The 24,121-nt window shown below is 34.4% G+C and overlaps 2 protein-coding genes across 2 annotated transcripts in view; both read left to right on the forward strand.

Annotated features, from left to right (window-relative positions):
- The window catches only part of cubn (cubilin (intrinsic factor-cobalamin receptor)), a 226,603-nt gene that overhangs the window by 115,921 nt on the left and 86,561 nt on the right, over positions 1–24,121 (forward strand). The window lies entirely within an intron of this gene.
- On the forward strand, positions 1,378–11,235 carry steap2 (STEAP family member 2, metalloreductase). Its single transcript, XM_052596765.1, has 5 exons — positions 1,378–1,548; positions 3,227–3,765; positions 7,739–8,266; positions 9,540–9,704; positions 9,796–11,235. The coding sequence occupies exons 2-5, from the start codon at positions 3,265–3,267 to the stop codon at positions 10,078–10,080; spliced, it is 1,479 nt and encodes a 492-aa protein (XP_052452725.1). The 5' UTR covers positions 1,378–1,548; positions 3,227–3,264; the 3' UTR covers positions 10,081–11,235.

Raw genomic sequence — 24,121 nt, forward strand, 5'->3', positions numbered from 1 at the left:
ATTTGTATTGTACCTAATTTATAGTATCTATCTATCTTTCTGTTAAATTAAACCTAAACCAGTATACTGTCTGTTTTGATCTTTATGTGTACCAGCACTGAGATATGGTGAAATGTGTCATTCATTATTATCAGGTTTTTTCCAGTAATCTGTTGCACAGCCCATAATAGCAGGGGTTTTAATTTTAATGAATTGTTTCAATCCCTCTCACGTGAAAATGTCATCAGTTTTTGGCTGAAAGGGTTTTTGCGCAGTGCATTGTATTTACATTGTTCACCTGTGATGTGAAATTCACCAGAAATCAGAAAATAAGCTCAACTGAATTAAATTATTATTATTATTAAATATATATATATATATATATTGCTAGTCATTTTTTTTTCTGAGGTATTTTATCAAACATAACCTGAATTAAAACAGGCACAAAACTAGTTTATTTTCCCAAATGCATGTTAAATATTTAAATATTGTTAAATAAACAATGTTATGAGAAGAGGTTGTGGATTATTTATCACATTATTACAGAAACACATTATTAAGTCATTTTCTGTGGGGTCTATCACTTGCATATTTAATATGATATTGCATAATTTGCATATTTAAAATGTTTAACAGATAAAGCCTATTTTATGTGCATTAGCACTATTCTAAAAGCGTCTATAGTTGAATTTTCATGAAAATAAATGAACATAATCTATTTGCCTGTACTACATCTTCAAAATCAGCATCTTGGCCTATATAAACATCTTTTAAACATGTCTTGCTCAGTCGTGGTGCTTTATTATGAACTATAATACTGAGTTAGCAGCCTAGATCAACCCAGAGGTGCATCCTGCTGCAGAGGCTGTCTCACACACAGAAGATCAGAAACATGCTGCAGCACTCCAACATGAACACAGAAACAGAAAAAACAAGAACGGCAGATTATCGTGAATCTTGGTTTATGATTAGTAGAAGGTATAAAGGCTCGGAAATTATTAATAAATTGTTAAAAACGAACCGGTCTAAATAGTAATTCTCCCACTTAATTTCTTAACTGGGTTTATTTAATACAAAGGCTGTTAGACAATATCAGTTTATTTTTTATGATTTAATGACGACACTTGTCACGTGGCAACTGTTGTTTTTCTCAGCGCTGAGTAGGATGAACAAACCACGTTCGTATGATGATTAACGAATGAAGGTTTCTCAAAATCGTTTTTTATAAAAAATTATTGAGACTTATCTCCATTTGTATGTGAGGGTCAATACCAACAAAATGTATAGATTAAAACGATTACTCTGTTACGCGCACTAATATTTCCAGTGAAATGAAAAGCGTTCTAAATTTTTACATTTGACTCAATGAAGAATTCTCTCTTTGAGCCTCCACGCGCCCCTTGAGGAGACAGTGTTCAGTATCAGCTGCTGCTCGATGAAGAGATTCGCCGTTTCTCCGTGTAAGTGCAAATCTAACGGACAGAGCAGAGTGCGGGGAAGCAGTCACCGGGGAGGGACACACACAGCTCATCTGTTTGCTCGATGGTGTCACGGCAGATTCCATTACAGGTAACGTTATAACCTTGAGATGTTTTTCGCAATTACATATACATCGGGTGCGTCATGTTCTGTTCTACCATCATCATGCGTGATTCACACAGCAACCAGCCCCTGACATTACATAAATATATAGGTTAAATATTGTTTCTGTTCTTTTTTTGATGAATAAAGAATGATACCTTATGTAATATATATTGCATCAATACCAGCAAACATTCACCTTCGATACTCTTTAACAGGTCACACAGCTAGTCTGAGATTACAAAGTCATGGCATTCTATTCGATTCTGTATTCATGGGCATTTTTTCACATTTTAAAACAGGTTTTTATGAGGAAGCCTTACATGCATCCAACCTGTGGATTTTAATATGTATATATATTTTTTTAAATCTAATGTAATATTATTATTGTTTATATAGTTAATATTGAATTATTATTGGTATTTTATTATTATTATTATTATTATTTGCATTGTTATTTTAAAGTGGTCATATGATGCGATTTAAAATTTTCCTTTCTCTTTGGAGTGTAACAAGCTTTTGATGCATAAAGAAGATCTGTAAAGTTAAAAAGACTTAAGTCTCAAACCCAAAAACAGATTCTTCATAAAAAAAAGTCAAGACTCGTCCATGCCCCCCGAAAAGGCTCGTTCTAACACGCCCCCACATCTCTATGTCATTATGTGGGAAGATTTGCATAACGCTGCCCAGATGTTCACACAGAAAGAAGGCGTTACTTTTATTCTCATTGTAGTATTGTTGTTGCCGCCGCCACGTCGTATAGATGCAGTGTGTTTCACTGTGAAAGTGAATTCTACTTTGTTTGGCCTTCCAAAAGAGGATGTTATCCGCTTCATCATGCCTGGAGCTGATCCGTATTGGTTGCTGAGAAAATACAGTACATAAACTTTGCACTGTGGATCGCCGGATCGGCTTTCACCACGGACGAAGTGAAGTCCAGCCCGGGTCCAGCCCATGTGGTTGCTGCAAGCCCAACAGACGCTCCTTTGTAAAATTCCGCCAGACGCGCTGTTTTTCGAGCGGCCTTCAGTCACTCAAGGCCGTGGTGTGTGACGTTGTTCCATTGCGAAAGCAAAACTACTTTGTTTGGCCTTCAAAAAGAGGACACGACTAGAAATCATGCTTATATCACATTTATAATGGGTTTTGTGTTTATGTCTCAATGGAATCACAATATGTAAAGGGGCGTAACATTTCCGTCACACGCTTGAGGTATTCGACCAATCGCAATGCACTGGATAGCTGGCCAATCAGAGCACACGTCGCTTTTCAGACCGCTGAACCTTGTAAAAATCTATGCATTTCAGAAGGCGGAAAAACAATAATGTACAGTATGTGGAACATAATGTGTTTTTTTAACCTTAAACAGCATAAACACATTTCATTACACCAAATAATGTTCTTTTTAGCAGCATCATCTGACCCCTTTAATAACCGTTTCCCACCCAATTCTCAATACTGTATCCAGATAGTGTACTTGCGAGTTTAAATGGTCTTAATTCTCAATGATGATTGTCATTCGATTCTCATTGATAGTAAATAAATGTAATACAATAATAAAAATCATGCTATCCGGACACATTTCTACAAAATAAAGGAAATATTTATTTGTTCTTGACAAGTTTAAAGAGATTGTCTTTTTTTAACCATATCATTATTCCTTAAGTGTCTTAAGATCCAGTACGAGGTGCTTCGGGCCTGAAAATGGACTCTATCTCACTGCTGGGCAGCAGCCCGGCCAGCACCAAAGTCTGCTTCCTACCAAACGGGCTGAAGAACGGGTCCAAAGAGGGACCGGGCAAGCCCACGGTCGCCATCATCGGTTCTGGAGACTTCTCCAAAAGCCTGACCCTGCGGCTGCTCCGCAGCGGCTTTCACGTGGTGGTGGGGAGCCGTCAGCCCAAAAGAGCGGCCGAGTCGTTCCCGCACGTGGTAGATGTGACCCATCACGAGGACGCAGTGGGGAAGGCCAACATCGTGTTCCTGGCCATTCGCCGAGAGCACTATTCCTCTCTCTGGGACATCAAACACCTGCTGGCTGGAAAAATACTGGTGGATGTCAGCAACAACAGACGGGTCAACCAGTATCCAGAATCAAATGCAGAATACCTAGCGTCCCTATTCCCAGAATCCATTGTGGTCAAAGGCTTCAATGTGATCTCGTCCTGGGCCATGCAGTCAGGCCCCAGAGACTCCAGTCGACAGGTACGTTGTACAAAATTCAGAGTACTTCCATAGCCACAAGACTCAGGAAATTCTAAAGGTTTTAAACATGCAGAAGTAAATAATCAGGCTTAGCAAGCTTGGCCAGGTAAAACACACAGTTCAAAATGTTTCTGTTCAGAGCTTCAGAACAGTCTGTGCAAGGTGTATCAAGAAACAGTGTCTCAACCTGGACTCATTCAAAGTCTATATAGTACCAGTGCAATTTATGTATTATTTCTGTACTATAGTAGGCCTATATAGTATTATTTTGAAGCAGCTTTTTTATGTTATCATTTTATACTTTTAGTTATTCTGTGACATGCTTTAGTATTTATTATTACTATTATTATTATTATACATATATCTGTTCAGCTTTAATCTGTTTAGTTAAATTTCATTTTGAATATTTTAGTACTTAAACATTTATTAATATTTTGAAGTAGCTTACATTTCTTTGTTTTAATTTAAAATTTTTAGTAATTATTGCGCTTTTGTAATTATTATTATTATTTTAAATATTTCTAGTTAACGTTAATCTATTTTTATTTCAGTTTTATTTGTAGTAATTTCAGTACTTAAACTTATATTATTATTATTTATTTTTTTTTTTCAATTTTAGTCCTAGTTCTGTTATGTGCCTTTGTAATTATTACTATAAATATTTCCGTTCAGCTTTAATTTTTTTATTTCAGTTTTATGTTAAGTAATTTTATTACTTAAACTTATAAATATAAAACTTATAAAGTTACTTTTAGTTTAGTTTTGTTTTCATTTTTAGTTTTAGCAATTTTGATATGTGCTTTTGTAATTTTAGTTATTTTGTAAAAAGTATTTCTGTTCAGCTTTAATTTATTTTTATTTCAGTTTAATTTTTAGTAATTGATTACTTAAACCTATTTATTAATATTTTGAAGTAGGTTTAATTTTAGTTTTCATGTTTCATTTGTTCTTTTATTCTCGTATGTGCTTTTTAAAATTGTACTTATTATTTTTATTTCAGTTTTATTTCCAAACATTTTGGTATTTAGATTTATTTTGTTTCACTAAGTTGACAAGGCAATATTTCTTATTTTAATTGTAGTTTTTCATCTAATATTGAAATGTCATTTTAGCGATTTATTTCAATTAACGACAAAATACTTGAAATTTGTTTCAACAACATAGATCTACTTTATTTCATTTAACAATTTTTTTTAAATAGTTTTAGTTTTGCTAAAGTTTTACTGCTTTATAACTGCAGTATATAAAATACAACAAAAATCACCAGCAGTGTTCAGCAGTGTGCTAAATGCTGTGGGTCAGAAACAAAATACAGTCCTCTGCATGCTAATAAAAATCCTGAAGTGACTTGGTGTCCAAGGAATGAAGATGATGATGAGGATTATGTCTCCTCGTATTAGCAGAGACCCATGGCTCTTCCAGCCAGTGAAAGTAAATGTTGAATGATGAACAGATGTATGGAAGCATATGGGTAGCATTATTCAATTTGGGATGTAATATGCAAAATGACAATGCAATGTGTAAAATGGCAATGCATTTCTGTATTTACATTTACGTTTTCCAATACATTTGTGCAACGTTTGGTGCAAAATGAAAATGAAAATTAAATTACATAATTTTCATTTGCCATTTACTACACCAGATTTAATATGTAAAATGAATATTAATTTTAACGCTTTATAAGTTGCAAAATTAAAATGAAAATGTATTACAGAAATGATTAGATATGTCTAACATGTTAAAGCAAAACTGTGGCAAAATGATCATTTAAATGCTATTTTTCTTAATTGCATTAACACTCACAGTCAAGACGCTTACGATTGCATTTTCATTCGGTGTCCCGCAATGAATGTAGCAAAATTCAATGTGCACATTGAAAATGCATTCCGAGCCGATCACGTGTCCCCGCCCTCGCGCCACGTCAATCATTGTGTGAACAAGGCGGGGCTTGCAGAAGGTCAGAGACTCACATCTCAAGAAGAGGATTCAATCAAGTGAGACAACATGGACAAGACAGTTGGTCCGTGTATGTTTTGATCATTTCAGTTTATGGCTTCAATATTTCATTCGCACTTGTGGGCGGAGCGGAAATGCTGCTTTCATCTGATTGGTCGAATTATCGGATCGGTTTTCATCTGACAGCCTTCAGCTCGGTCTTGTCATTCTTTCAGGCAAAATAAGAGTCAGTGCGAGTGAAGCACTGAAATGTCTGAAACTACGCTCACTGTTAATTAGCATAATATTTGAATCAGATGTAGCTGGGCACATAATTCGTGCTGCTGAGACCTGCAAATTATTTCTAGGTTGTAGTATTGTATGATTATTGTCCCACTGATAAAAACAGTGCAAATAGTTCTGTCCCTTTGGATAACAGTGAAGTGGAAATTAAAATCAATAATAGACTGAACAGTTCCATGTCTGTAACATTTACCACTCTAATCTTTTAAGTCATAAGGCACTAGGTATGTGTGTGTGTGTGTGTGTGTGTGTGTGTGTGTGTGTGTGTGTGTGTGTGTGACATTAATAAATAATTGTAAAAATGAATATAGTTACATTTCTAAATAAAAATAGTAAAATTAGCTCTATGCTGCTCAGTGCTCCTGTAGCCTACCCCAGAGCGCCCTCTCGCGGCTGTAGACGGTAATGTTTTCTCTTGGTCTTGAATAAATGTGACTTATAGTCCAGTGCGACTTATATATGTTTTTTTCCTCGTCATGACGTATTTTTGGACTGATGCAACTTATACCGAAAAATACAGTTAACATTATTATTATTATTTATTATGAGAGTAATTGATACAGGCTAGAACTTAAATGTTTCACCCAATTCAGCTCATATCTTTAGACTCGTCCGACTCATGTTGCTTGTATAACTGGCTTACCTTCCCAAAAAATCCTATTTAATTTTATTTCATAAATTTAACTATATTTATTTCCAAATATATATATCCGATTCGACCAATCAGATGAAAGCAGCGTTTCAGCTCCGCCCACAAGTGCGAATGAAATATTGAAGCCATAAACCGAAATGATCAAAACATACACGGACCAACTGTCTTGTCCATGTTGTCTCACTTGATTGAATCCTCTTCTTGAGATGTGAGTCTCTGACCTTCTGCAAGCCCCGCCTTGTTCACACAATGATTGGCGTGGCGCGAGAGCGGGGACACGTGATCGGCTCGGAATGCATTTTCAATGTGCACATTTAATTTTCGACATTCATTGCGGGACACCGAATGAAAATGCAATCGTAAGTGTCTTGACTGTGAGTGTTAATGCAATTAAGAAAAATAGCATTTAAATGATCATTTTGCCACAGTTTTTGCTTTAACATGTTAGACATATCTAATCATTTCTGTAATACATTTTCATTTTAATTTTGCAACTTATAAAGCGTTAAAATTAATATTCATTTTACATATTAAATCTGGTGTAGTAAATGGCAAATGAAAATTATGTAATTTAATTTTCATTTTCATTTTGCACCAAACGTTGCACAAATGTATTGGAAAATGTAAATGTAAATACAGAAATGCATTGCCATTTTACATATTGCATTGTCATTTTGCATATTACATCCCAAATTGAATAATGCTACCCATATGCTTCCATACAGATGATCTACCCTCTTTGCGAAACTCTATAAGCTCAAAGAGGAAAAGTTTTTATTATCACAATGAAAGATCCATTACAGCCATGCCATAAACTTGCATTTATCTCACAGTCTAATTTGGAAACCTTATAAACCCAGTGAATTAATTCCACTCTAGTTATGGGTTCTAGGGAATTGTTCCTACTGTAAACGATCATGCATAATAACACTGGGATCTAAAGTCTGAGACCACATTGAAAATCTGCTATTCCCAATCTACTTTAAACTTGGAATTGGCCAACAATGATCTGGTCACCAATAAATCAGCCTGAGTGGGTTTTGAAAGGAGCTATAATTGATTGCTTGTAATCTCTTTTTACAGGTCTATATTTGCAGTAATTCAGTGGAAGCTCGACAGCAGCTCGTTGAACTGGCCCGTCAGCTCACTTTCATCCCTGTGGACATGGGTGCGCTCTCTTCTGCCAAAGAGATTGAGAATATGCCACTGCATCTCTTCTCCGCCTGGAAAGGACCCGTTCTGACCGCGGTCGCCTTGTCCATCTTCTTTTTCGCTTACTCCTTTGTGCGGGACATTATCCATCCTTATATGAAGACCAGACAGAGTTTTTTCTACAAGATTCCTCTGGAGATCGTGAACAGGACGCTGCCTGCAGTGGCTATCGTTCTGCTAGCGCTGGTGTATTTAGCAGGACAGCTTGCTGCTGTGTACCAGCTCATCTACGGGACGAAGTACCGCCGCTTCCCGCTCTGGCTGGAGGGCTGGCTGGAGAGCCGCAAACAGCTGGGCTTGCTGAGCTTCTTCTTTGGCTGTGTTCACGTGCTGTACAGCCTCTGCCTGCCCATGAGACGCTCGGAGAGATACCTGATGCTCAACATGGCCTATCAGCAGGTCTGTGTGTGTTCTACACCAGTGAGAGCCAGCAGTTCCACTGTCTGGTTTCCTCATACTTTTATTCTGGATTTTATATTTTGAGGGCTAATATTACAACAATAATAATAATATATGAATACATACATAAATAGAAAAAAGAGATACAATTATATTAATATAAACTATATTTTTTGTGCAAATATATTATTATTTATTTTCATTGCCATCATATTGTCATTATAATCATATATACATAATTACATACATAAATACATGAACAATAACATGTATATAAAATACAATAACAATGATAATAATCATCGTATGTAAATAAATATATAAATAAATACACACTGATACAACAGCAAAATAATTAATAATAATAATGACAATAAAATATAAAAAAATATATAAATGCATAATGCATAAACAGATATTAATAGAAACTACACTATTATTATTATTGTTGTTGTTGTTATTATTATTATAATACCAGTTATTAATAATAAATGTATTAGCAATTTCGGTTGATGTAGTTCAGATTTAGATTTATTTTCATAATATAATCATTATATCAGCCTGTCATCCACGATAATAATAATGATAATAATAATAATAATAATAATAATAATACTTAATAAAATATAAAATAAACATATGAATACATACATATATGAATACATAGAGATACAATGATATTAAAATATAATAATAATAATTATTATTATGCATTGTTAAATAATTGTAATCATCATAATAATCATAAAGTGAAGTAAGTAAAGTAAAAAATACATGCATAAATACATATAGAGATTAATTAATAGAGTATTAATACTAAGCATAATTAATAATCGTTGTTAATTAACAACGATGATAATTATCATGTGAAAATCAATATATAGTTAAATACAATACATACATACTGATACAAAAACTAATAATAATAATACTAATATTGTTAATAATTTGCATACACACATAATAATATTAATAATAATAATACTACTAATGAAAACATGTTTCCTCGGTCTTTATATATTTGTTATGCACCAAATGCTACAAAACTTATACAATTTCATAACTAAGTGTTATTTAAAATAACTATGTAAAATAGATGTTCAACATACATTTCACATAATTTCATATTTACATTAATGTTTGTATAAGTAAAGTATGTATAAGTATAGAGTATAGTAGCATGAATGTAAATGCTTTAGTCAAATAAAATACAAATGTACATTTAAAAAAAAAAAATCCTATGAACAAATCTTATTTCTTTCTTTCTATGTAGGTGCATGCCAACATAGAGAACTCGTGGAATGAGGAGGAAGTTTGGAGAGTGGAAATGTACGTTTCCTTCGGCATCATGGGATTGGGGCTCCTCTCTCTCTTAGCTGTCACTTCCATTCCATCGGTGCACAACACACTCAACTGGAGAGAGTTTAGCTTTATCCAGGTAAGACAGTCTCCATCCTCCAATCTCGCAGCTTGAGTGTTCTTCGATCCTCAGACAAATAAGATGTCAAACGGCGTCTATATCCTGTCAGTCCACTCTAGGTTACATCGCCCTGCTCATCTGCACGTTCCACGCTCTGCTCTTCGGCTGGCAGCGGGCGTTTCTGGAGGACTCTTATCGCTTCTACATGCCACCCAATTTTGTCCTTGCCCTGGTTCTTCCGGTCACGGTGATAATCGGAAAAGTGGTATTGCTGCTTCCCTGTGTGGGCCGGAAGCTGAAACGGATCAGGCGTGGATTAGACTGCAATCAGAGCCGCACCAACCACGAGAGACCCGCTGCCCACGTTTCACCTGAGAGGGTCACCATCATGTAACTCCACCAAAGTTTTTAATGTCACAGTAACGGTAAACTCTCAGCCTTTTGTTTCTAATCATGCACACAATACCTGGCCAGCATACAGCCTGTCTATAAGGTGACATTTCAGCTGCTTTATTGGACTCAAAGATTTATTTGTAAGGTTCCAGTCCTGTTTTCTTTAATGGATAAGAGTTGAGTCAGAACTCTAATTGTCATGTGACCTCATTGACCCCTTCAAAGGAGGATGTCATGTGACCAGATGACCTGTTCATGAGTCTATTGTATATCAAACCTTATTAAAAACAGTGTTATTTATGCACACTCCACTGTTAAAAAAATGTTGGGGTCAGTAAAATGTTTGAATATTTTTGAATGTTTAATGTTTTAATGCTCACCAAGGTTGCTTGTGCTTTTTTTTTTCAGAAGTAAAATTGTACTGACCCCAAAAATGTGAACAGAAATGTGCAGTTTGATTAATTCTCATGGCAAAACTATGGCTTATGGCTTTATATCAACATGAAATGTTTGGCAATCTTCCATCAACATGAAACTTTATCCACACAGGAAATGTGTTAAGCTTATGTCCAAGATAGAACAGAACTATAGTTTTTGGGGAAATAAAAGCATTACCTTTGTGATCGAAACTTTTATATCCTGGGCTTCATTCTGGTACAGAAATGTACCATTTTCTCTATCCAGTCATTTCCCAATGGGACTCCCTGAAGTTCTTCCCTGTTTTACTGAGAAATATATCACATATATTAAATGGGTTGGGAATGTCATTTCATGTTGACTTTAGTATAATTGAAGCATATTTTAAACACTGGATTAACTGCATTCACAACACTCTGAGATTTGATGGTTCATATACCAGACTGACATGTTATGTGAGTGTCACACCGAATCTGTTTTAACATCTGTACAGGCGAAACAGTACCATGACAAGTTCAGTCACTGGAAATGACCTGCACAGACTCACAGCTAAACATCTCATGCTAACGGACAGCTCTTTTCTGCACTGTTTCCTGTGAAACTGTTTTGTGTCACTTGTCTTGTTGTACACAGTGCTATCTGCCTCCAGTGTGTTGTTTGGTAGAAGTGTGAACGCTCAAACTCCTGTGCCTCACTTGATGTTTGGAGTGAGTAACAATAAATATAAAAGTACACAATATCTCTCCAGGACACTCTTAATTATTAAATATATGTGTGTGTGTGTGTGTGTGTGTGTGCATGCAAGTATGTATATATATATTTATATATATATATAAGTATATATATATAAGTTTGGACACACCTTCTCATTCAAAGAGTTTTCTTTATTTTCATGACTATGACAATTGTAGATTCACACTGAAGGCATCAAAACTATGAATTAACACATGTGGAATTATATACATAACAAAAAAGTGTGAAACAACAGAAAATATGTCATATTCTAGGTTCTTCAAAGTAGCCACCTTTTGCTTTGATTACTGCTTTGCACACTCTTGGCATTCTCTTGATGAGCTTCAAGAGGTCGTCACCTGAAATGGTCTTCCAACAGTCTTGAAGGAGTTCCCCGAGAGATGCTTAGCACTGTCTGCGGTCCAGCTCACCCCTAAACCATCTCGATTGGGTTCAGGTCCGGTGACTGTGGAGGCCAGGTCATCTGACACAGCACCCCATCACTCTCCTTCTTGCTCAAATAGCCCTTGATGCCTTCAGTGTGACTACAATTTTCATAAAGAAAACTCTTTGAATGAGAAGGTGTGTCCAAACTTTTGGTCTGTACTGTATATATATATGTATATATATATATTAATGAAGAGCAGTTGTGTGTATATATATATATATATATATATATATATATATATATATATATATATATATATATATATATTTGCTGATTTGATCTGATTTTACCTACACATACAAACAAGTACTAAGCTGTTTCCATTGCATTAGATAATAAAATCACGGTACTCCAAGTTTGAGGTTGGTAAGATTTTTTTTTTAATGTTTAAAGGCTGCATTTATTTAATAAAAAATACAGTACAAATTGTAAAAAAATCATTACAATTTAAAATAACTGTTTTCTATTTTAATATATTTTAAAATATAATTTATTCCTGTGATGCAAAGCTGAATTTTCAGTATCATTGCTCCAGTCTTCAGAGTCACATGATGCTGATTTGCTGCTAAAAGAACATTTGATATTATCACCTTTTTTTTTTCTGTGACCTTTTTTTTTCATTTATTTATTATATATTTTAAAATACTTTTTTTTTTTTTGTAACAGTGCACAAGTCTTTAATATCACTTTTGATATTTAATGCATCCATCCTAAAAGTAGTATTAAGTACTTTCAAAAAATATTTTGGTAATGCACTTTTGAAAAATACCATGGTAATGCCACATTACATGACTAAACAGGAATGATATTGTCATGGTATCATGTCCAAAAAAAAAAAAAAAAAAAAAAATAGACATAGTACCTTTTTAGTATGCATAGAAGATTAAAGGTTAAAAACAATAATAATAAAATAATATATTTATTGTTTTACAAAAATATTAAATATTAAATTTTGACTGCAGTACATTACATACACTTGCATAGTTGAAAATCTTCCCTCAGAATGTCATGTGGCAAATACAACTGCGATTTGTGTTCACTCAGTTGGAGATATTAACTATGAAAAGACACCAGAAAAAAAGTAGCATAAAATATTTGTATGACACCTCATTTTCACCTCATTACCACTCCCACACATTTAGCACCCCAATAATCACATCCACCAGCAGGTGGCGCTCCTCTCCCTCTCAAACAGAGCATTATGGGTGGGTGTCCAGTGCTGCCCACCACCAGTTCGTCATGAGATAAAACGTAATCTCTTCATCCCCCAAAATGTTCAGTTTAGATCTCAGCAGGCGTTTCTGAACCCTTAAAGATCTCCTGAAGCTCTGGACTCATAATAATATCAATTAACGTGAGATGAGCAGAGAGTCCGTCTCTAAGGCCACAGGACTGTGATGCTAAAGCCTGTTAAATCTTTTATAAAGCCATTATCACTAAAGGGAGCCGAAGCATTGACCCTGGCGGAACATCCTTCGATGTTTCGATGAAATGTCACGAGGGTGTTTTGTTTGGACCGGACCTCGAGCCTCTATAAGTGTCACTGCCAAGCATTTACTAGGAAACTTCCCACAAATCACTGCAAATCCAGGACCGAGACACTTCTCACGCCATGCTGAGATTGTAACAGTCACCATGGCTACAAATGCACTTCCTGCTAAGTTTGAAAAACAGAGAGAGATTAGTCTTAATTACCACTAATGATCAACAAACAAGGAGAAATTGTCTGCTTATTATACTCCCGTACAGGTTATCACCCCGAACCATAATGGCCCCACAAACTTACATCTGCTTCACGCTGATGTCGTTCATCAAAACAGCGGCGTTAATTGCGAGGGAGAGTAAAAACTGCAGTTTAGGAGAGCGTGTGGCCAGCTTGGGCTCATAAACAAAACACTCTGCCTCATTTGCTTTTTAATACTTTTATGGTGGGTTCCTCAGTGGTTCTCAGGAGGAACATTACACTTTTGTTGTACAACAGACACAATGAAGCTGTCTTAAATGACACTGGGAGCGTTTCCCAAAACCATAGTTGCTAACTAAGTTAGTAACTTTGTTGGTTGCAATACAATTTCCCATTGCCAACCAACTAAGTTGCTAACAGGTTAGCAACTATGCTAACCTGTTAGCATAGTTAGCATAGTTGCTAACTAAATTAGAAACTTTGTTGGTTGCAATACAATTTCCCATTGCCAACCAACTAAGTTGCAGGTTAGCAACTATGTTTTTGTGAAACGCACCTCTGGTTAATAAAACAAATAGAGGACATGAAGACAAAAAGCTAAATATCTACAGACTACGGTTTAAAAGTTTGGGGTTATAATTTTTTTTTTTTTTTAAGAATTCAGTTCTCTCAGTTTTTAATTTTACATTCAGTCTCTCCCTTTCTCTCTCCTATCGATTGCCTTTTCTACTCCTCTCACTAGAAGACCTGAACAACTCTTCCTCCTCTCACTGATTGCATAATCTTCACTATTAAAATATGAAAATGGTTCGTGTGAAGATCTGTTCCTGTGGTACAGTGGTTACTAAGGGATCAGAAATTAAAATTTCCTGTAAGTATACTCACCTTAAAGCCATCCAAGATGTAGACGTGTTTGCTTCTTCTTCGGAACAGATTTGGAGAAATGTAACATTACATCACTTGCTCACCGACGGCTCCTCTGCAGTGAATGGGTGCCGTCAGAATAAGAGTCCAAAGAGGTGATAAATACATCACAATAATCCACAAGTAATCCAAATGGCTCCGTTATCAAGAGGAAACGGCCCAAAAAAAGTTCTAAACAAATGTGGCAGTGGATTTTGTTGTGAAAGGACAACAGGGAATGGATATTTTTTCATTGGAGAAAGCATTATTATAGATTATGACCAGAATCAACAGCCTCAATAACTGATGGACAAAACAAAATAACAGATGTACTGGAGTTGTGTGGATTACTTGTAAATTGTTGTGATGGTTTTCTTAGCTGTTTGGACTCTCATTCTGACGGCAACCATTCACTGCAGAGGACCCATTGGTGAGCAAGTCATATAATTCAAATTTTTGCCAAATCCGATGAAGACATTTTCCTTTTTAGGTGAACTATTCCTTTAAGGTGCATCTTGCTTTAAAGAAATGTAAACCTACAAATGAAGATGCTGTCATCATTTAGTCATCCTCACGTCGTTCCAAACCCTATGATTTTCCTTCTTCCGTGAAACACAATTGGAGATGTCAAGCACAATGTCTTCTCTTCCCTTACAATGCGAGTGAATGTCGACAGAAGCTGTCAAGCTGTAAAAATGACAAAAAAGCAGAAGAAAGAAAGACATAATAGTTTGGAAAGATGTGAAGATGAGTAAATGACGACAAAACTTTCATTTTAGGGTGAATAATCAGTTGAAATACCTAAAACTGTTCACTGTTCTACCGTGAAAAACATCTTGTTTTCTTTCTTCTTTTTTCTGGAGTTATATTTTACACTCTTGAGAGTGTCCTTAAGTTACTCTGTTCTACATTAAACTGCCCTTGTTCTGTTTTAACCTCAAAAGGGGATATGGTGATGAATATACAAGTGCTGGACGTTCTGACACGGAATGATACACTTATAGAGGCACTCTGCTTTCCTCCCGATTAAATGAAAAGGAAATTGCTCCACTATCATTTATGTGCAGAACCATCTTCATTATGAAAGCCACCAGGAAGCTGACATCCAAGTGTTGAACCACTGCCAATAAAACCAATCAGAGCGTAGCCGGGGCCTGAGGCTGCAAAACAGCACCGAGAGAGAGAAAAAGAGCCTGCAAGATTCATCAGAGAAGAACATAGCAAAACGACCGTTAGAAAACGGTTAGGATTCATCTCAGAGAGGATAAAACCAAACAAATTAGAATCAGAACAGAGCAGACTGGATAGATCAGAACAGATGAATTAAAAAGAACAGCAGAGGAGAATAGTAAAGAGCAGGAGAACAGAATAGAAGAGAAGGGAGAAATAGAACTCAATAAACAAACGGAAAGAGAAGAACTGGAATATATTAACTAAACATGCAGAATAAATAGAATTGAACAGAATCGAATGGAGCAGGAGCTTCTCAAACTGGTGGTCCATGAAGGATTCCAGGTACTTTGGAAGATTTAAAGTACATTATTATATTAAATAAAATAATATTTCAACACAATTTAAGCATAATTTTACCGCTTCTTTTAAATTATCATTAATTTATGTCAAATATGTTAAAATAATACAACTGAATTGAAAGTTTGAGAAGCAATTTATTATATTCACTGTTGTTTAAAAATTCCAGGATCAGTAACATTTAATTAAATTTACATTAAACATTAAATGTTTTGAAAAAAGTATCTCATGTTAAAAAAAAAAAAAAAAACAGTATAGGAATTGTTATTATATAATAATATATTATTATTATTATTGTATTGATTTGTTTTTAAGTGGTGTATTCACTACTGTTTGGGGTCTTCCAAATTTTGTAATATATCTGAAAGAAGTCTCTTATTCTTAAATCAATACAGTAAAAACAACAATATTGTTAAATATTACAATAGAAAACAATAGCTTTCTATTTGAATGCACTTTAAAATTTAATTTATTTCTGTGACCAAAGCAGAATTTTCATCTTAATAAGTCCAGTCTTCAGTTTCACATGATCTTTCATAAATCATTCTAACTTGAGGACTTACTGCTCAAGAAACATTTATGATTAACCCTATTATCATGCTTAAAAACAGTGCATTTGACTATTTTTGTGGTAACACAATAAATGTATTTCCTGTCACTTCTGATCAACTTATTAATGGATCCATGATGAATAAAACTATTAATTTCTTTAAAAAAAACAACAGATCCCAAAATGTAAGAATAGAGCAGGCGACAGCAAATGAAGTGCATTGATTAGTCAATGATAAAGCTGCTACATGGAATCAGATGTAAACTGTGAAGCTCACAGAATGTTTTGAGAGGGTCTTTGCTGGTCCAGTGACCCGAGCGCGGCGTGGGAGGGACAGCTGAGACACGCAGCCTGCCGGGGAATGAGTGGGCCTGACTGGACTGCCAGCTTCCCTCATTAAGATTTGATTAAGATTATCGTGCCCTTTCACGGAAAGCAAACAGAATGTTCTTCATTTGCTCTTCCTCCACCCTGTCTTCCTGTCCAGGATGTTTCTGTTTTCCCTCTTACGTGCATCTGCGAGGACTGCGTTAAAGAAGGTTGGCACGCTAGTACTGAGTATAGCGCATGACAAACATAGAATGACATTAATGTGTATTTACTGAAGACAATGGAATTATGTTCTTGATCAATATCAATTCAGCCTTGGGCAAACACTTCCTCCATCTATATTCTCTAATTTCCCATAAAAAAAATAAAAAAGAATAAAAAAAAAACACTAACAGGAGTGAGAATGTCACAAAAATATATATCCTACATATTTCTGCAGGTTTAAAACTGATGTTTGCTTTGTGTGAATAATTTGTATTATAATATAAACATAATATTAAAATAATATATATTAATACATATCACACATAACAACATATATAATATAATATAATATAATATAATATAATATAATATAATATAATATAATATAATATAATATAATATAATATAATATAATATAATATAACATACACAGATGTAATTAATGTTTTATATACATATACAATATAATTACTATAATTTATATATATTATTAAAATTCACACAAACACACATATGTAGCATAAATATTATATTAATTATATTATTATTAATTATATTAATATATATATATATATATATATATATATATATATATATAGAGAGAGAGAGAGAGAGAGAGAGAGAGAGAGATAATTATTAAATGACGCATTTCTTACATCTCTTCTAATTATGTTTTTCTAACATCTCTTACATACTTTATTAATGTCATTAAATTATATACATACATACATACATATATACATATTAATATATATATATATATATATATATATATATATATATATATATATATATATATATATATATATATATATTACTAATAAAATATAATTATTATAATTTTTATATATTCTTAAAATATATTTTTTGTACTAAAAAAATTAAAAATAAATACATTTTAAAAATTCGGAAATTTGACAATAAATTATCAAAATACCAGTAGAAGTTATGGTGTTTATGGTGTCATAAACTCTGGTAGTCATGGTGTATTTTTTGTGAGGACATCATCATAAAGAGACTCATTAATGATGAACTCACCGCACATGAGGGTAACAGACCGCATGTCTGTCCTCCACTTCTCCCAGAGGAAAGGTGATAGGATCGATATCCACACGTGCCATTACTTTTCCACATGAGGCTGTGATAGATAATCCCTGCATAAATCATGTGACTGCAGTGCACCTTTCAACAACACGCTCCGGCCAATCAATCACCTGCATCAACCCCGTCATCCAATCAGAAGCCAGCTCTCTGAGACGAACAGGTTGGTCTGCCTGACGACCCGGCCCGATGCTTCTGTTCAACCGAATATGAAACCTTCAGGTCAGCCAAAGAACAAAGTGCGTATCTTAACTCCAAAGCAATGAAATATAATTTCCCCTAGTTCTTTTGCCACAAACCGGATGAAATATCCCCAAATGTGTTGTGTTTGAGAAGGAATGAGATTTCACTATCGGATCTTGAACCTGAGAACGGCGGAGGTCTAAGCTGACGGAAACACAGTCCTGCAGGCCTGGAATCTGCTTGATACGTTGCCACAGAGATAAGAATGGCATGTTGTGTTTCTCATTGAGTGAAGGACTAGCCTGACTCTCATTTGACATATGGAGGCAGGAAAATGGAGACTGCAGACGTGATAAATGTTGCATGTAATGTACTGTAGTTTGCAGGACTGAGTGCCATTAAGAAGTTAGTGAACTGCTGGATCTGAATCGAATTTGCAGAAAACAGAATTTCAGGAAGTAGAATTTTTATTGTTACAAATTAATATACAAAGATAATTTTCATTCAATGTAACATTAATAATACATTTGTTATAGGATATATAAAAATTCACACATGAATATTTGTAAATAAACAGAATATGTATATTATTCAATATTATTAATAATAATAAAAATTAACATTAATCGTGTTAACATATATAAATCTATATAAAAATCTATGAAACACATATACAGCGGAAGTTTTCCACTAGTGAACAACCATAAAGTGACCTGGTGACCTCCAAAAGAAAAAAAAAAAAACTGTTGATTGAATTTTCATTTGGTAAAATCCTCTTCATGTATTTCCAAATGAAATTCCAATTCAGCATCTTGTTGGATATTCACATGCATGAAATGGAGCCGATTCTTCACTTCTGAATGGCCCTCGTTAGTCATTTTGGGGCAAAATGCTCCATCAAATCTTGGCTCAGTTTATTCGCAGGAAAGAAAGGGCGGAAACCATAGCAGATGTGATCAGACCAGGCGAAAAACCCTATTTGATGCTGCTCTCACACTAGACAAAGTGCACTCACAAGCTCTTTCAGGCTCACAGATGATCTACAATGGCCACTAGTACTTTACAAGACCCATTGACGACCCTTTCAGGCTGGTCATGTTATCCTGGAGGCTTTAAACTGGAACCATCTATCAAAAATAATAAGCTTTCATCTCTTCATCTGACCGAGCTGCTTTTGGCTTCATCGCTGAACCAGATGGAGAGAATCCTTTCACCGAGCCAATCGGCTGTATCTCTGCCTAACTTCAAACAGTTTAACTCATCATCTCTCCTGGAGAACTGTGGGATTTCTTTTCCCACGCAGTAAGACGCGTCCTGTCCAGCTTCCGCTTCTTTAAGGTCGAATTTGTTCACGTACCATTTCCCCAGGTCACTTTACAGTCAAACCGCTGAAATCTTGCCACCGTCTGCCCACACAAAGAGCAAAGCTAGCCTTACTCCAGTCCAGATCATTAACCTGCTCATTTGAGTGTCTCTCGCAGTGTCTACGGTGTTAACTGCCCTGAATAAAGACTGCCAACTATTCTTTTAAAATAGTAAGTGGAACTGCAGGCATTATGTTGATAAGTGACAGCCAGTTATTATTATCAGTGGTGCCATTAAAACATATTCAAATATTCAATTAAAATATAATTTAAATAGAAATAAAATTAAAATGTTATTAATAGATGAAAATCCAAAGAATGAATGTTAATGTAAAGCTAAAACAAAATAAGTACTTCAACCAAAATATTAAATCAATTAAAGCTAAACAGAAATATTAAAATAAATACAATCAAAATGACAAAAGCACAAATAAATACTAAAAATAAAAACGAAAAATGAAAGCTAATTCAAAATGTTTATTTGTAATATATGGTATATATGTTAAATTAACAATTTAAATTAAATTTAAATGTATGCATTTGGCAGCTTTTATCCAAAACGACTTATAGTGCATTCAGGCTATCTAATTTTTACCTATCATTATATGTAATACTGAAATACTAATGGTCATCGTCTTTCAAATTCAATTTTTCTGTGTAAAAATGTCTTGTAAATTGCACATTTTGTAGTTCATGTTGGTATTTAATGCATTCAGAAAACAGTATGCATACTACAGTATATAATGCAGGAAAAGTATAGGATGGTATTTTAAATAATAATTCAAAATAGTATTTTGAACATAACCTATCATCAGAACGGCATACTGATTGTACTATATTTGTTAGGTTTGCAGTGTTTATTGTGGAACGTATGGCAATTTTCAGTGTTGTATTTTTTTTATTATTTTTTTTTGACAGTAGTATGTGATGAAGTCAAGTCAAGTCAGGCATTATTCTATGCACAAAAATAAAATAAAATGACTATTGGACACCACTTATTAAAGCGATATGCAGGGTCAGAATCAGAAAGCTCTTGGATTTGATCAAAAATATCTTAATTTGTGTTACACAGATGAATGAAGGTCTAACGGGTGTGGAACAAATAATTAATGACAGAATTTTCATTTTTGCGTGAATTCTCCCAAATGTAGGCATTGTTCCATCAATTTATAGCATACAATTATTTGAAACATTTACAGGTAAATATAGTGCACCATACTGATACTACTTTTTATTATAGCCATTACACAGTGTATACTATTTTGTAAAGAGTAGCATTTCACTCCAAATATATCAAATATTTAGTTCTGTCCTGAAAAGTGGAGAAGTGAAATCAATATTAGGTTTTGTCAACTGTCTTTGATTGCAGTACAGATTTACAGTATACGCCCAGGGGAAATCTCAACAGCAAATGTATGGTCTGATACTGCTCTTGTATCATATAACAGTATCCTATGCTGAGAGGGTTGTTCGGTAACACACTGATAAGACGGGCTGCTTATCGCTAAATGTTCTATGTGATTATGACAGTCTCTCCAGAGTGGACAGCAAACATTAGCGTCTATCTAAAGTTTATCTCTCAGTCACAGAGCACAAAAATCATCCTCCCTTTGTGGATTCTGATAAAATGTGCCACTTGATCCGATTGGAACACATCCTCAAAGTTAGATGGGATGTAAAGTCCTGTGTGTGCAGAACAGTCCAGCTAGCATCGATCTCCAGCGAGAGCCTGGTGTCTCAGCAGTTGCTCTATTGAGCAGAAGAGCAGCGGTGCGTCCCATTGGAGAGCATCACACACTGCCGGACAGCAGGAGATATAGAGCCCAATCACTCAGCTGATTCACGTTTCCCGCTGCTTTCCTGCACCTCTGCCTGAATCTGCCATCGACCCTCCAATCAAGGCTGAGAATGCAAAGCATGATGGGTTTTCATTTAGTGGGGATTGTATCTGACAGGACAGAGGGATGTGCAGGTTTACTAAAAGAGCAGTTATGTTTGTATTTTCTCTGCAGACAAAGGCGTTTAGCTGCCCTTTCCAGGCCTGACAAATGTTGGGTCAAATGGTGTTTTACTGTATGCGCAGAAGATTTTATGCACAGCATGCTTTTAAAAGACCTGCTGGATTTCAAGTTTAGATGCTGGACAAACTGAACAATTTCTAAACTTTAGTGAAATGAACCGCCATCGGATAAAAATGCCTTTAAGTCATGCAGTCCTCCTGATGCGGGATTCGGTTCAAATAATATTCCAAATCCAATTTAGAATGAATTGTTGAATTCTGCTGATGTAAATGAATATGATGACAGAATCTAGCTGGATAATATAAAATATGCTTTGCTGAAACTGCAGGATAGACTTACAGAAATATAACAGGGAGAATAAAAAAAAAAATACGATAGTGTATATGCATAAAGGTAATTAATGTTCAAATATTAAAGTTTATTCATAAATTATTACGCATTTTAAATTATTAAAATTACTATACTAATTATTTAAATGTATTTTTATGATATAATACTATTAAAATGTTATGCTAATATAAACCTAAAACGTAAATTATTTAATTTAAATAATTTCTTAAAATGAATATTTAATATTTTTGAAAATTTGAAAATTGTGTGTGTATATATATATATATATATTGAAACAATAGAAAATAACTCAAATTATTTTATAGCAAATAATTAAATAGTTAATAAACAAAATATTGCATCCTTTTTTGTTCAGTTCTATATGAAATGGTTGTAAGAAACTTTCTATTCAATGCTGAAAGTATTGCTAAAATAAATTTATGAGTGAACAAGTTTATAAAGAAAAAAAGTTTTTGTAATATTTCATCAGGATGACTCTCTCCCCCTCTTCAACATTTATTATATTAATATTAACCCACATAAATATACATTAATAAAATAAATTTAAAACATATACATTTACCCAATTTCAACATATTAAATATAAATAGAAAATATAATACATTTTCATTTAAATTGAATAAATAAATAATTGTATAGTATATATAATTATGTAATATTTCATATAAAATATTGTACATATATTTGAAAATATAAAGAATTCAACATAATTTAAAAGAATACCTTAAAAAAAAATTGTGGCTAACCCACGTATCTCTGGCATTAAAAAAGGGAATTTTCACTGCAAAAGAGGATGGAGTCCTGTCTTGATTTATCTTGCTGCTTCCTCTCATATATTCAGTGCAACTCTGAAATAGCAGTTCCTTTCTGGCCCATACACTGCACACACCGTCCCAAAATCAGTCAAAACTGGCACTGGAAATGTGTTGTTTGGTTCTTTTGCTGGCACTGACGAAAAATATCACAGTCATATAAGGAGACTTGGACTGTGTGCTGTTGGAGAGCAGGGAAAAAAGACCCAGCAAGCACCATCTGTGTTTTCAATGTGAATCATTCACAGTTCTGTATGACATACTTTTGAACAGCATTAGAGAGGCCAAATGCTCAGATATCAGGGTGTCCTGAAACCACCAGAAATGGTAATGAATTCCCACAGCATGAGTATCAAAGGAAGGGTCAGAAACCATAGTGAATGACCAATGAAACTTATAAACGACAATAACAACAGCTTAACTGGTCAAAATGGTTTTTACATAAACCCTCTAAATAAAGAACAAAATATGTTATTTAAATGCGCAATTGTTGCACTTTCTACACTGCATGATGGGAAATGTAGTGTTGCCACATAACCTGACTTTATGACTTGTGTTTTCTGGTAGTTTTTTGTGCTATTCTTCATCAACAGCCCATAAAACATGTACAAATTTAACTTGACGGCCAAAATCCATAATTAACACTTTGTTTAACCAATAACAATGTCCACCATTACACTTTAGTTAGCACTCAAAGACAATTATAACATTGTGATGGTGTTCATGTGCTGTCATCTCATAAATATGATTATTCCGACATGATTTGATGGCAAAAAAGCTGCAGTTTTGTATTGTGTTATTGACATCCCCATTCCCCACCTGCAGTTAGGCTTAAAATAAAGAGTAATCAGAGTAAAACAAAGAGTGACTTTTTCGTTTTAGACATTTTTAGAGAGTTTATACACACTTAGAAACACACACACACACACACACACACACACACACACACACACACACACACATCAATGGCTGGACTTTGATGTAAGGTATAACCCAGACAATCTAGCCTGAAGCCAAATGTTTAGTCTCTGGTTTATAAGACTGAGTGTCTTCAGATTCTCTGGAGAGACGTCCCACAAGAACCTATTGTAATTGATGAGTTTCATTCTCTTAAACAGACAGACTTGTACTTGCACGTTATTTTATTTAAAAGTGGACAACACTAAACGAAAGTATCCATGTACACATATATTTATAAATGTGCACAAGTGTATACACATGCATACAGTTTGCACACACACACAAACAATGGATGGATGGAATTAAAAAATGGATGGATGGAACTGAAAAATGAATGGATAGATGGATTAATTGATGTGATCAGTGGATGGATCTCTAACTGACTATTCAGTGTCACATGCATGGTTTTTCAACATGATTTGTTTGTTTTTTACTGTCAAGATTTTCTTTGC

Source organism: Carassius gibelio, chromosome B24, assembly GCF_023724105.1.
Source record: "Carassius gibelio isolate Cgi1373 ecotype wild population from Czech Republic chromosome B24, carGib1.2-hapl.c, whole genome shotgun sequence".
Classification (NCBI taxonomy): Eukaryota; Metazoa; Chordata; class Actinopteri; order Cypriniformes; family Cyprinidae; genus Carassius; species Carassius gibelio.